This window comes from Salmo salar, chromosome 23 (genome assembly GCF_965601325.2).
Source record: "Salmo salar chromosome 23, fSalSal1, whole genome shotgun sequence".
In the NCBI taxonomy this organism is placed as follows: domain Eukaryota; kingdom Metazoa; phylum Chordata; class Actinopteri; order Salmoniformes; family Salmonidae; genus Salmo; species Salmo salar.
This window is the reverse complement of record NC_138313.1, coordinates 23850109-23866014: the sequence shown is the minus strand read 5'-3', so window position 1 is coordinate 23866014 and position 15906 is coordinate 23850109. Positions and strand designations below refer to the sequence as shown.

At 43.5% G+C, this 15906-nt stretch overlaps 1 protein-coding gene across 1 annotated transcript; it reads right to left on the bottom strand.

Moving 5' to 3' along the window:
- Positions 1–11185: 11185 nt before the first annotated feature.
- On the bottom strand, positions 11186–14299 carry pigc (phosphatidylinositol glycan anchor biosynthesis, class C). The gene is made up of 3 exons (XM_014169325.3): positions 14213–14299; positions 12493–12729; positions 11186–12288 (listed from the first exon to the last, which is right to left on the bottom strand). The coding sequence occupies exons 2-3, from the start codon at positions 12724–12726 to the stop codon at positions 11587–11589; spliced, it is 936 nt and encodes a 311-aa protein (XP_014024800.3). The 5' UTR covers positions 12727–12729; positions 14213–14299; the 3' UTR covers positions 11186–11586.
- Between the last annotated feature and the right edge of the window lie 1607 nt (positions 14300–15906).

The following is a 15906-nucleotide window of genomic DNA, read 5'->3' as shown; positions in this document are numbered from 1 at the left end:
AAAAATAATAAAGACTTAAAAGTTGAGATCGAGTCTGTCTCTCTCACAAGGGTAGGCAGACCATTCCATAAAAATTGAGCTCTATAGGAGGAAGCCCTGCCTCCAGCTGTTTTCTTAGAAATTCTAGGGACAGTTAGGAGGCCTGTGTCTTGTGACCATAGCGTACGTGTAGGTATGTACGGCAGGACCAAATCGGAAAGATAGGTAGGAGCAAGCCCATATAATGCTTTGTAGGTTAGCAGTAAAACCTTGAAATCAGCCCTTGCCTTAACAGGAAGCCAGTGTAGAGAGGCTAGCACTGGAGTAATATGATCACATTTTTTGGTTCTAGTCAAGATTCTAGCAGCCGTGTTAAGCACTAACTGAAGTTTATTTAGTGCTTTATCCAGGTAGCCGGAAAGTAGAGCATTGCAGTAATCTAACCTTGAATTGACAAAAGCATGGATTCATTTTTCTGCATCATTTCTGGCCAGAAAGTTTCCAATTTTTGCAATGTTACATAGATGGAAAAAAGCTGTCCTTGAAACAGTCTTGATATGTTCGTCAAAAGAGAGATCAGGGTCCAGAGTAACAACGAGGTCCTTCACAGTTTAATTTGAGACGACTGTACAACCATTAAGATTAATTGTCAGATTCAATAGAAGATCTCTTTGTTTCTTGGGACCTAGAACAAGCATCTCTGTTTTGTCAGAGTTTAAAAGTAGAAAGTTTGCAGCCATCCACTTCCTTATGTCTGAAACACAGGCTTCCAGTGAGGGAAATTTTGGGGCTTCACCATGTTTCATCGAAATGTACAGTTGTGTGTCATCTGCATAGCTGTGAAAGTTAACATTATGTTTCCGAATGACATCCCCAAGAGAATATATAGTGAAAATAATAGTGGTCATAAAACCGAACCTTGAGGAACACCGAAATGTACAGTTGATTTGTCAAAGGACAAACCATCCACAGAGACAAACTGATATCATTCCAACAGATAAGATCTAAACCAGGCCAGAACTTGTCCATGTAGACCAATTTGGGTGTCAAATCTCTCCAAAAGAATGTGGTGATTGATGGTATCAAAAGCATCACTAAGGTCTAGGAGCACGAGGACAGATGCGGAGCCTCGGTCTGACGCCATTAAAAGGTAATTTACCACTTTCCCAAGTGCAGTCTCAGTGCTATGATGGGGTCTAAAACCAGACTGAAGCGTTTCGTATATATTGTTTGTCTTCAGGAAGGCAGTGAGTTGCTGCGCAACAGCTTTTTCAAAAAAAATTGCGAGTAATGGGAGATTTGATATTGGCCGATAGTTTTTTATATTTTCTGGGTCACTTTTAGTGAGTTTGGTACACATCCGGTGGATAGAGAGCCGTTTTTATTATGTTCAACATAGGAGGGCCAAGCACAGGAAGCAGCTCTTTCAGTAGTTTAGTTGGAATAGGGTCCAGTATGCAGCTTGAATGTGTAGAGGCCATGATTATTTTCATCATTGTGTCAAGAGATATAGTACTAAAACACTTGAGTGTCTCCCTTGATCCTAGGTCCTGGCAGAGTTGTGCAGATTCAGGACAACTGAGCTTTGGAGGAATAGGCAGATTTAAAGAGGAGTCCGTAATTTGCTTTCTAATTATCATGATCTTTCCCTCAAAGAAGTTCATGAATTTATCACTGCTGAAGTGAAAGCCATCCTCTCTTGGGGAATGCTACTTTTTAGTTAGCATTGCTACAGTATCAAAAATACATTTTGGATTGTTCTTATTTTCCTCAATTAAGTTGGAAAAATAGGATGATCGAGCAGCAGTGAGGGCTCTTCCATACTGCACGGTGATGTCTTTCCAAGCTAGTCGGAAGACTTCCAGTTTGGTGTGACGCAATTTCCGTTCCAATTTTCTGGAAGCTTGCTTCAGAGCTCGGGTATTTTCTGTATACCTGGGAGCTAGTTTCTTATGACAAATGTTTTTGGTTTTTAGGGGTGTGGCTGCATCTAGGGTATTGCGCAAGGTCAAACCGAGTTCCTCAGCCATGTGGTTAACTGATTTTTGTACTCTGACGTCCTTGGGTAGGCGGAGGGAGTCTGGAAGGGCATCTAGGAATCTTTGGGTTGTCCGAGAATTTATTGCATGACTTTTGATGCTCCTTGGTGTAGGTCTGAGCAGATTATTTGTTGCGATTGCAAACGTAATAAAATGGTTGTCCGATAGTCCAGGATTATGAGGAAAAATATTAAGATCCACAACATTTATTCCACGGGACAAAACTAGGTCCAGAGTATGACTGTGGCAGTGAGTAGGTCCGGAGACATGTTGGACAAAACCCACTGAGTCGATGATGGCTCCGAAAGTCTTTTGGAGTCGGTCTGTGGACTTTTCCATGTGAATATTAAAGTCACCAAAAATGTGAATATTATCTGACATGACTACAAGGTCCGATAGGAATTCAGGTAACTCGGTGAGGAACGCGGTATATGGCCCAAGAGGCCTGTAAACAGTAGCTATAAAAAGTGATTGAGTAGGCTGCGTAGAGTTCATGACTAGAAGTTCATCATAAATGTTAGCGACAGCTCTGCCTTTGCGGGATGCGCGGGGGATATGGTCACTAGTGTAACCAGGAGGTGAGGCCTCATTTAACACAGTAAATTCATCAGGCTTAAGCCATGTTTCAGTCAGGCCAATCACATCAAGATTATGATCAGTGATTAGTTCATTGACTATAACTGCCTTGGAAGTGAGGGATCTAACATTAAGTAGCCCTATTTTGAGATGTGAGGTATCACAATCTCTTTCAATAATGGCAGGAATGAAGGAGGTCTTTATTCCAGTGAAATTGCTAAGGCGAACACCGCCATGTTTAGTTTTGCCCAACCTAGGTCGAGGCACAGACACGGTCTCAATGGGGATAGCTGAGCTGACTACACTGACTGTGCTAGTGGCAGACACCACTAAGCTGGCAGGCTGGCTAACAGCCTGCTGTCTGGCCTGCACCCTATCTCATTGTGGAGCTAGGGGAGTTAGAGCCTTGTCTATGTTCGTAGATAAGATGAGAGCACCCCTCCAGCTAGGTTGGAGTCTGTCACTCCTCAACAGGCCAGGCTTGGTCCTGTTTGTGGGTGAGTCCCAGAAAGAGGGCCAAATATCTACAAATTCTATATTTTGGGAGGGGCAGAAAACAGTTTTCAACCAGTGATTGAGTTGTGAGACTCTGCTGTGGAGCTCATCACTCCCGCTAACTGGGAGGGGGCCAGAGACAATTACTCGATGCTAACACATCTTTCTAGCTGATTTACAACATTTAATTACAACATTTTCCGTCAAGATAGAACTGCTAAAGGGGGTGGAATTGCAATCTACTGTAGAGTTCTGTCATACTATCCAGGTCTATGCCCAAACAGTTCGAGCTTCTACTTTCAAAGATCCATCTCTCAAGAAATAAGTCCCTCACCGTTGCCGCTTGTTATAGTCCCCCCTCAGCTCCCAGCTGTTCCCTGGACACCATATGTGAATGGATTGCCCCCCATCTATCGTCAGAGTTCGTACTGCTAGGTTACCTAAATTGGGATATGCTTAACACCCCGGCCGTCCTACAATCTATGCTAGATGCCCTCAATCTCACACAAATGATCAAGGAACCTACCAGGTACAACCCCAAATCCGTAAACATGGGCACCCTCATAAGATATCATCCTGACCAATTTGCACTCTAAATACACCTCTGCTGTTTTCAACCAGGATCTCATTTCCTGCTTATGTTATGGGTTCGCGGTCAAACGACCAACCCTCATCACTGTCAAATGCTCTCTAAAACATTTCTGCGAGCAGGCCTTTCTAATCGACCTGGCCCAGGTATCCTGGAAGGATATTGACCTCATTCCGTCAGTCGAGGATGCCTGGTTGTTCTTTGAAAGTGCTTTCCTCACCATCTTAAATAAGCATGCCCCTTTCAAAAAAATGTAGAACTAAGAACAGATGTAGCCCTTGGTTCACTCCAGACTTGACTGCCCTTGACCAGCACAAAAACATCCTGTGGCGTACTGCACTAGCATTGAATAGTCCCCGCGATATGCAACTTTTCATGGAAGTCAGGAACCAACATACACAGTCAGTTAGGAAAGCAAAGGCTAGCTTTTTCAAACAGAAATGTGCATCCTGCAGCACTTATTCCAAAAAGTTTTGGGACACTGTAAAGAGAATATGAGCACCTCCTCCCAGCTACCCACTGCACTGAGACTAGGAAACACTGTCACCACCGATAAATCCACGATAATCGAGAATTTCAATAAGAATTTCTCTACAGCTGGCGATGCTTTCCACCTGGCTACCCCAAACCCGGCCAACAGCTCTGCACCCCCCGCAGCAACTGGCCCAAGCCCCCCCGCTTCTCCTTCACCCAAATCCAGACAGCTGATGTTCTGAAAGAGCTGCAAAATCTGGATCCCTACAAATCAACTGGGCTAGACAATCTGGACCCTCTTTTCCTAAAATTATCCACCGCCATTGTTGCAACCCTTATTACTAGTCTGTTCAACCTCTCGTATCATCTGAGATTCCTAAAGATTGGAAAACGGCCACGGTCATCACCCTCTTCAAAGGGGAAGACACACTAGACCCAATCTGTTACAGACCTATATCCATCCTGCCCTGCCTTTCTAAAGTCTTCGAAAGTCAAGTGAACAAACAGATCACCGACCATTTCGAATCCCACCGTACCTTCTCCGCTATGCAATCCGGTTTCCGAGCTGGTTACGGGTGCACCTCAGCCACGCCCAAGGTCCTAAACGATATCATAACCGCCATCGATAAAAGACAGTACTGTGCAGCCGTCTTCATCGACCTGGCCAAGGCTTTCGACTCTGCAAATCACAGTTTTCTTATCGGCAGACTCAACAGCCTGGTTTCTCTAATGACTGCCTCTCCTGGTTCACTAACTACTTCTCAGCTAGAGTTCAGTGTGTCCAATCGGAGGGCCTGTTGTCCGGACCTCTGGCAGTCTCTATGGGGGTGCCACAGGGTTCAATTCTCGGGCCGACCCTTTTCTCTGTATATGTCAATGATGCCGCTCTTGCTGCGGGTAATTCTTTGATCCACCTCTACGCAGACGACACCATTCTGTATACATCTGGCCCTTCTTTGGACACTGTGTAAACAAACCTCCAAACGAGCTTCAACGCCATACAACACTCCTTCTGTGGCCTCCAACTGCACTTAAATGCTAGTAAAACGAAATGCATGCTTTTCAACCGATCGCTGCCCACACCCGCCTGCCTGACTAGCAGCACTACTCTGGACGGTTCTGACTTAGAATATGTGGACAACTATAAATACCTAGGTGTCTGGCTAGACTGTAAACTCTCCTTCCAGACTCATATTAAGCATCTCCAATCCAAAATTAGATCTAGAATCGGCTTCCTATTTCGCAACAAAGCGTCCTTCACTCATGCTGCCAAACATACCCTCGTAAAACTGACTATCCTACCGGTCCTCGACTTCGGCGATGTCATTTACAAAATAGCCTCAAACACTCTACTCAGCAAACTGGATGCAGTCTATCGCAGTGCCATCCGTTTTGTCACCAAAGCCCCATATACTACCCACCACTACGACCTGTATGCTCTCTTTGGCTGGTCCTTGCTACATATTCGTCACCAAACCCACTGGCTCCAGTGTCTTTGCGTGGTAAAGCTCCGCCTTATCTCAGCTCACTGGTCACCATAGCAACACCCACCTGTAGCACGCGCTCCAGCAGGTATATTTCACTGGTCATCCCCAAAGCCAACACCTCCTTTGGCCGCCTTTCCTTCCAGTTCTCTGCTGCCAATGACTGGAACAAATTGCAAAAAAAAAATCACTGAAGTTGGAGACATATCTCCCTCCCTAACTTTAAGTGTCAGCTGTCAGAGCAGCTTACCGATCGCTGCAGCTGTACACAGCCCATCTGTAAATAGCCCATCCAACCAACTACCTACCTACCTCATCCCCAGTATAGTTTTTCTGCTCTTTTGCACACCAGTATTTCTACTTGCACATCCTCACCTGCACATATATCACTCCAGCGTAAATTGCTAAATTGTATGGCCTATTTATTGCCTTACCTCCTTACTTAATTTGCACACACTGTATACTGATTTTTATATTGTGTTATTGACTGTACGTTTGTTCATCCTATGTGTAACTCAGTGTTGTTGTTTTTGTCGCACTGCTTTGCTTTATCTTGGCCAGGTCGCAGTTGTAAATGAGAACTTGTTCTCAACTGGCTTACCTGGTTAAATAAAGGTGAAATATATATATTTTTTTTTTAAAACCTGTCTGCTAGTGAGAACCAAGGTGGCCTTGTGACTGTTTTGTACATATGGCAATGTCTACAAATGTTGGAATGCTTGTGCTTTGTGCAACTACAAACCACTTATGGTTTTAAACAAACATGGTTTTAATTTTCTAGAACATTGTAGTCCTTTGATTTGAAATAGGCTAGGAATGGTAAGCCTATTAGCTTCTTGTTGCATTATACTTGAGTCCTGCCGTGAGCCCCTTTATAGATGTATTTGATCTATCCAAAAATGATCAAACAGATCAGACAATTCCACTCAGCACACCAAAATAAGAGCAGAATCTTATCAAATATAGCTACGCTTTTATCAGTGTACAAAGCCATCCAGCAATGAAATGTCACCCTTTCATTTGCCAGTAGATGGTATTACATTGAGATAGGGTCACCTTAACTCTACCGACATGTACAGTTGAAGTCGGAAGTTTACATACACTTAGGTTGGAGTCATTAAAACTCGTTTTACAACCATTTCACAAATTTCTTGTTAACAAACTATAGTTTTGGCAAGTCGGTTAGGACTACTTGGTGCATGACACAAGTAATTTTTTCAACAATTGTTTACAGACAGATTTCACTTATAATTCACTGTATCACAATTCCAGTGGGTCAGAAGTTTACATACACTAAGTTGACTGTGCCTTTTAACAGCTTGGAAAATTCCAGAAAATGATGTCATGGCTTTAGAAGCTTCTGATAAGCTAATTTACATAATTTGAGTCAATTGGAGGTGTACCTGTGGATGCATTTCAAGGCCTACCTTCAAACTCAGTGCCTCTTTGCTTGACATCATAGGAAAATCAAAAGAAATCAGCCAAGACCTCAGAAAAAAAATTGTAGACCTCCACAAGTCCGGTTCATCCATGGGAGCAATTTCCAAACGCCTGAAGGTACCACGTTCATCTGTACAAATAATAGTACGCAAGTATAAACACCATCGGACCACCCAGCCGTCATACCACTCAGGAAGGAGATGTGTTCTGTCTCCTAGAGACAAAGGTACTTTGGTGTGAAAAGTGCAAATCAATCCCAGAACAACAGCAAAGGACCTTGTGAAGATGCTGGAGGAAACAGGTACAAAAGTATCTATATCCACAGTAAAACGAGTCCTATATCGACATAACCTGAAAGGCCGCTCAGCAAGGAAGAAGCCACTGCTCCAAAACCGCCATAAAAAAGCCAGACTACGGTTTGCAACTGCACATGGGGACAAATATCATACTTTTTGGAGAAATGTCCTCTGGTCTGATGAAACAAAAATAGAACTGCTAGAAAGTTAAAGCTTGGTCGCAAATGGGTCTTCCAAATGGACAATGACCCCAAGCATACTTCCAAAGTTGTGGCAAAATGGCTTAAGGACAACAAAGTTAAGGTATTGGAGTGGTCATCATAAAACCCTGACCTCAATCCTATAGAAGATTTGTGGGCAGAACTGAAAAAGCGTGTGCGAGCAAGGAGGCCTACAAACCTGACTCAGTTACACAAGCTCTGTCAGGAGGAATGGGACAAAATTCACCCAACTTATTGTGGGAAGCTTGTGGAAGGCTACCCGAAAGGTTTGACCAAAGTTAAACAATTTAAAGGCAATGCTACCAAATACTAATTGAGTGTATGTAAACTTATGACCCACTGGGAATGTGATGAAAGAAATACAAGCTGAAATAAATCACTCTCTCTACTATTATTCTGACATTTCACATTCTTAAAATAAAGTGGTGATCCTAACTGACCTAAGACATGGAATTTTTACTCTGATTAAATGTCAGGAATTGTGAAAAACTGAGTTTACTTGTATTTGGCTAAGGTGTATGTAAACTTCTGACTTCAACTATACATAATACCTAAATTACCTCGACTAACTGGTACCTCCTGTATATAGCCTCGCGACTGTTATTTTACTGCTGCTCTTTAACTATGTTACTTTTAACTTATCTATTTTTTACTTAACACTTATTTTTCTTAACTTCATTGTTGGTTAAGGGCTTGTAAGTAAGCATTTCACTGTAAGGTGTAGTACACCTGTTGTATTTGGCACATGTGACAAAATTTGATTTGACATTGCCTGAGGAAATAGAGGTAGACAAGGGAAGAGCCTAGGTGAAGAGAGAGACAGTCCACTCAGCTGAACTCAGTCAAGGATCAAGTGCTAACAGTCAGTATCTGGATAATGTGTGTGAAATGTTTGATAATGTATGTGATATCAACAGAGAAGTATATTTTCTGAGTGATTTAAAATATTGACTGGCTATCATAAAGTTGGCCAATCAGAAAAAACGTCAAACTTTAACCAGTGCCTGCAACCTGGATCAGGTTGTCAGTCAACCTACCAGGGTAGTTACAAACAGCACAGGAATTAAATCATCAACATGTATTGATCACATCTGTACTAACACTGCAGATATTTGCTTTAAAGCAGTATCCAAATCCATAGGATGTAGTGATCACAATAACAGCCATAGGAAAACCAAAGTTCCAAAGGCTGTGCCTAATATAGTGTATAAGAGGTCATACAATACATTTTGTAGTGATTCATATGTTGATGATGTAAAGAATATTTGCTGGTCTGTGGTGTGTAATGAGGAGCAACCAGACGCTGCATTTGACGTATTTATGAAACTACTTATTCCAGTTACTAATAAGCACACACCCAAATGCTGACACTACACATCCAAGTATATCGGACCAAATTATGAAAGACAAGAATTGCACTTTTGAATTCCGTAAAGTCAGTATGGAAGAGCTGAAAAAATTGTTGTCTATCAACAATGACAAGCCACCGGGGTCTGACAATCTGGATGGAAAATTACTGAGGATAATAGCAGACGATATTGCCATATCTTCAATTTAAGCCTACTAGAGAGTGTGTGCCCTCGGGCCTGGAGGGAAGCTAAAGTCATTCCGCTACCGAAGAATAGTAAAGCCCCCTTTACTGGCTCAAATAGCCGACCAATCAGCATGTTACCAACTCTTAGTAAACTTCTGGAAAAAATTGTGTTTGACCAGATACAATGCTATTTCACAGTAAACGAATTTCAGCATGCTTATAGGGAAGGACACTCAAAAAGCACAGCACTTACACAAATGACTGATGATTGGCTGAAAGAAATTGATGATAAAATGATAGTGGGGGCTGTCTTGTTAGACTTCAGTGCAGATTTTGACATTATCGATCATAGTCTGCTGATGGAAAAACGTAAGTGTTATGGCTTTACACCCCCTGCTATGTGGATAAAGAGTTACTTGTCTAACAGAACACAGAGGGTGTTCTTTAATGGAAGCCTCTCAAATAAAATGAGTTAGAATCAGGAATTCCCCAGGGTAGGTGTTTAGGCCCCTTGCTTTTTTCAGTTTTTACTAACGACATGCCACTGACTTTGAGTAAAGCCAGAGTGTCTATGTATGCGGATGACTCAACACTATACACGTCAGCTACTACAGCGACTGAAATGACTAACACTCAACAAAGAGCTGCAGTTAGTTTCAGAGTGGGTGGCAAGGAATAAGTTAGCTCTAAATATTTCTAAAACTAAAAGCATTGTATTAGGAACAAAACACTCACTAAACCCTAAACCTCAACTAAATCTTGTAATAAGTAATGTGGAAATTGAGCAAGTTGAGATGACTAAACTGCTTTGCGTAACCCTAGATTATAAACTGTCATGGTCAAAACATTGATGCAGTAGTAGCTAAGATGGGGAGAAGTCTGTCTATAATAAAGCGATGCGCTGCCTTTTTAACAAAACTATCAGCAAAGCAGGTCCTACAGGCCTTAGTTTTGTCGCATCTTAACTACTGTTCAGTCGTGTGGTCAGATGCCACAAAAAAGGACTAAGCAAAATTGCAATTGGCTCAGAACAGGGCAGCACGGCTGGCTCTTGGATCTACACAGAGAGTTAATATTAATAATATGCATGTCAATCTCTCCTGGCTGAAAGTGGAGGAGAGATTGACTTCATCAGTACTTTTAGGTATTGACATGTTGAATGCACCGAGCTGTCTGTCTAAACTACTGGCACACAGCTCGGACACCCATGCATACCCCACAAAACATGCCACAAGAGGTCTCTTCACAGTCCCCAAGTCCAGAACAGACTATGGGAGGCACACAGTACTACATAGAGCCATGACTACATGGAACTCTATTCCACATCAAGTAACTGACTCAAGCAGTAAAATTAGATTAAAAAAACAGATTAAAAAAACTCCTTATGGAACAGCGGGGACTGTGAAGCAACACAAACATAGGCAGTCACATGCATATATAAGCACACACACATACACATGGATTTAGTACTGTAGATATGTGGTAGTGGTGGAGTAGGGGCCTGAGGGCACAGTGTGTTGTGAAATCTGTGAATGTATTGTAATGTTTCAAAAAAATATAGAAATTGCCTTAATTTTGCTAGACCCCAGGAAGAGTAGTTGCAGCTAATGGGGATCCATAATAAACACAAATACAAAACTCACCATGGAGCCACAAGACCGACCGCAGCACCAACCACGTCAGGCCCCTGAAAGGGGATGTGAAGGTACTGCTGACATCAAGTGGATTTGGTACGGTACTGCATACATGTAGCTCGTGTTTCCCAACGCCAGTCCTCCACTACCCCCAACAGTACACATTTATGTTGTAGCCGTGGACAAACACACCTGATTCAACTAATCATCAAGCCGTGAAGGAGTCGAATCAGGCGAGTTTGTCTGGACCTAAAACAAAAATGTGTGCTTTTGGGGGTACTGGAGTTGGGAAACAAACAGCAACAGGTCTCTTTTTTGTTGTTGAGTTTATGCATGCATGACTTGAAAGTTTCCCCCCTTGTGAAGCTGAATAGGTTTAATTAAATAATTTCCACTTACCAATAACAGGAATAAATATAGCTAATACGATCATAAACAAAATAACTTTATTATTCCAAAACTGCATTTAACACCTGACCGTACAACAAAGGTTAAACTCATTACAGGTTGAATACTTCCTATTTCATTAAACATGGTCACAATCTACCATGCCTCAGAGCCCTTGGTTACTAGACACGCATTTAGAAGTTGTATAAAAGTGGTGGAATCTGAGCAAAGCATCTACAGTAGGCAGCAAAGAGCTTCAGTTCCCTGCTGAGAAACCCTCTTGTTCAGTTAAAATTGGAGCAACAGCTTTCTATAAAGTGTTTTCAAGGTTGCCACTCATCCTACCAGTCTGGTACTGGTAAGGGACATACCCTTACCGTCCTCTGTGGATAACGGCGTGTGTGGCTTGAACCCCCAATCCTCTCCTTCCATTACCCATCAATGTAGAAAGTGTGTTAGATCCTCTCGTATCTCGGCTTCATCCCAGGGTCCCTGGATGTTATCTTTGTCACTCTGCAGTCGGATCAACAGCAGAGGACACAGCAGGGTCACAGTCCCCAACAGTGCAGCCAACAGCACAGCCCCCCCAGGCCACAGAGAACCCAGCCCCCCCACCCCACACACACCCACCAGCACACACACACACCCAAACACCCACGGGGCGCAATCTCTCAGCCGCTGCAGCAGGCAAGGCCATAGGGCAAACACTAACAGGGCCCAGCAGAGCATGGTGAAGGTATGAAGGGAGGAGGGAGAGGAGGAAGAGTCCAGGCCACCGGAGGTGTGCAGGTCCCCGGGGAGGCGCGAGGCCAGGCAGACAGAGGCGAACAGGGCAGCGTTGAGAGAGAGGCTCCCAGGGGGAGAAGGTTGGGCATAGGGGAAGGCCACCAGGTGGGCCAGCAGCATCAGGGCTGTCATGGCGTACACTGTGTCTGTACAGACTGACTCTGTTAAAGTGCTGAGGACAGGGGAGAACCCAAAAGTGAAGGAGAGGAAGATAGAGGCACTCTGCAGGTCAGACCAACGTGTACGGTGGTGGTTGTCTGAATCTCCCCGCGGAGCCAGTGCTTGGTAGAGTCCATAGCCCAGCAGGGCACAGAGCAGGCCGGTCCACAGCAGCGTGGAAGGGGAGAGCAGGCCCTGGAGGCAGAAAAGACGGGTTAGACTTTATAGAACTAATGTGACACAGGCGTTTAAAACTGAATGACAATGTATTCCCCAATAAAGTGCACAACTTTTGACTAGAGCCCTAGCTATGTGACTAACACTATATTGCCCTGGTCAAAACATTAGTGCACTGTCGAGAATATGGTGTCATTAGAGCTTCACCCTAAGGTCTCTTACCTGCTCCATGTACAACCAGAGAGTGAGGAAAAGAGCCACACAGGAGATCTGCTGAGCCACCAGTCCTGCCTCCTGCACCACGGCCCAGTAGCAATATTGGCGGAGGCCCTCGTTCCTCCTGAGCTCCTCCAGGAAGCGGCGGTCCACATAGTTATCAGGGAAGGGTTGACGCTCCCATAGAACTTTCCTCCAGGGCACTGCTGGGCCTGCCCCTGACCCACTGTCTGCCCCCATCAACTGGACACAAACACCAAAACCATAGGCAAATTATGAAACATATAGATCACATAGCTTGACGCACATCTCATTCCAAAATGATGGGCATTAATATGGAGTTGGTCCCCCCCTTTTGCTGCCATAACAGCATCCACTCTTCTGGGAAGGCCTTCCACTAGATGTTGGAACATTGCTGTGGGGACTTGCTTCCATTCAGCCACAAGAGCATTAGTGAGGTCGGGAACTGATGTTGGGCGATTAGGACTGGCTCACAGTCGGTGTTACAATTCATCTCAAAGGTGTTTGATGGGGTTGAGGTCAGGGCTCTGTGCAGGTCAGTCAAGTTCTTCCACACCGATCTCAACAAACATTTTCTGTATGGAACTCGCTTTGTGCACAGGGGCATTGTCATGCTGAAACAGGAACGGCCTTCCCCAAACTGTTGCCACAAAGTTTGAAGCACAGAATTGTCCAGAATGTCATTGTATGCTGTAGCATTAAGATTTTCCTTCACTGGAACAAAGGGGCCTTGCCCAAACCATGAAAAACAGACCCAGACCATTATTCCTCCTCCACCAAACTTTACAGTTGGCACTATGTATTGGGGCAGGTAGCGGACTCCTGGCATCTGCCAAACCACAGATTCGTCCATCGGATTGCCAGACGGTGAAGCGTGATCACTCCAGAGAACGCGTTTCCACTGCTCCAGAGTCCAATGGCGGCGAGCATTACACCACTCCAGCCGACACTTGGCATTGCGCATGGTGAGCTTAGGCTTGTGTACGGCTGCTCGGCCACGGAAACCCATTTCATGAAGCTCACGACAAACAGTTACTGTGATGACGTTGATTTCAGGGGCAATTTTAAACTCTTTTTTTTTGTTGGAAAGGTGGCATCCTATGATGGTGCCACGTTGAAAGTCACTGAGCTCTTTAGTAAGGCCATTCTACTGCCAATGTTTGTCTATGGAGATTGCATGGCTTTGTGCTCGATTTTATTCACCTGTCAGCAACGGGTGTGGCTGAAATAGCCAAATCCAGTAATTTGAAGCGGTGTGTTCGACAGGATGAAAACTGGTAATGTATCATGGGTAAATTGTGACTGACTGATATACAAATAATAATGACTTATTTATGGAAGGTGATTTGTAGATCAGTCAGTCGGCAGTCGCCCGCAGTGTCGTACAAGCCATCTATGATACTCATTACATATTGTCTTTCATCTGTCAAAACAAACTATAGACATGGGTAGAGAAATTGCTGCCAACGTTTCAGAACACACCATTATCACATAATTTATGACAAGCACTGCCAGGTTTGTCTTGAAAGCGGATTATGGTTGTTAGCTTGCCAGTTAGCTAGCTAAAGCGGCTAACGTAGCTGGCTTAGCTCTGATATTATTGCTACTAGTTGTCATTCAACAGAACCACCCTGAACATATACCACAAACCCTGTTACATTTTCGTAATAACAACTTATTTAGGTAAGAGATGTTCTGATTTTACCTGCAAGGGACTGAGCTGGACCGCTCTGAAGCAGGCAAGAACACTAAGTACTTCCGGGTTACGGATTTTTTTTTGAATCCTTCAGAATAAGAGTTCCGTTCTGTATACTTTGTAAATCAAATCAAATGTTATGTCACATGTGCCGAATACAACAGGTGTAGACCTTACAGTGAAATGCTTACGTACAAGCCCTTAACCAACAACGCAGTTTGAAGAAAATACCTAAAAGTAAGAGATAAGAATAACAAATAATTAAAGAGCAGTAGAAAATAATAGCGGGGCTATATACAGGGGGTCAATGTGCGGGGGCACCAGTGTCGAGGTATTTGAGGTAATATGTACATGTAGGTAGAGTTATTCAGGTGACTATGCATAGATAAGAGAGAGTAGCAGCAGCATAAAATGGGGCAATGCAAATAGTCTGGCTAGCCATTTGATTAGCTGTTCAGGAGTCTTATGGATTGGGGTTAGAAGCTGTTCAGAAGCCTCTTGGACCTGGACTTGGCGCTCCGGTACCACTTGCCGTGCGGTAGCGGAGAGAACAGTCTATGCCTTCCTCTGACACCGCCTGGTATAGAGGTCCTGGATGGCAGGAAGCTTGGCCCCAGTGATGTATTGGGCCGTACGAATGAAACATGAGGGAGAAAATGACGAACAATGTGCAATATTAGATATTATGTACTAGTTATCATAAAGAATAAGCGGATTTCTATGAAATCTGATTTATACATTTTTAAAGCCTGAATGGACAATGTTTTTTGTTTGTACAACAATGATTTATTGCACCATACAATTTTCTGTACATCGTCTCGCAGTAAAAAGGGTGTCCGTTGCTGCTCATTTTACAGCCTTTAAAGTGTGGCCAAACAACTTTAATTCATAAAACTCTATGCACAAGGACTACTTTGAACAATTTCCACTGACATTTTTACCAAAACACATTTACTTGAACAGTGCAGATGCAAAGTTTGGTAACAGACAGATGGCAAAAACAGCCCAAACCATCATTCTGTTACCAAATTTTGCATCAGTGGAAATGTTTAAATGTATTCCTTGTGCAGCTTTATTTTTTTACTTTGCAATCAATTGTTTTTGCTTCACATACATTTTAATGTTAAAAATCTGTGTCTCATTATCACTCCATTACTGTGGAATTTCCCATGTATTTTCTTCCCAGTCCCTTTCTGAGCCATTTCCTCTTTTTCCCCTCATCCCATCTGTCCCTCATTCATTCATTCATTCATCCATCCCCCATCTCTTGTTCTCTGCTCCCATCCCCATGCATCCCCTCTAAGGTTGCATCCTTTGTGTATAGTAAATGTCTCCAGTCCGATGGTGGACCAGTGCAGAGGGATACAACCTCAGCCCCTCCACACCCATCAGAACACGTCAGCTCCTCCTGAAGGTTATTTTTGGCCCAAAACCAAAAGACATGTGGGTCAAATAAGCAGGATTGTTTCATTTACACACCAATAGGCCTTATGTATTTGTAAAAGCAGGATTTGACCAATTATTTCCTAGCTGTTAACAGTTTTGTAGTGTGTGTGCTGATCCCTGTTCTACCAGAAGATGGCGAAGTGGCACTACTCAACAAGAGTCTGTAGAGAAGAAATAAGGCTCCTCTGATCCTAGATCTGTGCAACCTTTACCTATGAGCAGTCACATGAACAAATGCAGACTCCAAAACAGTCAAG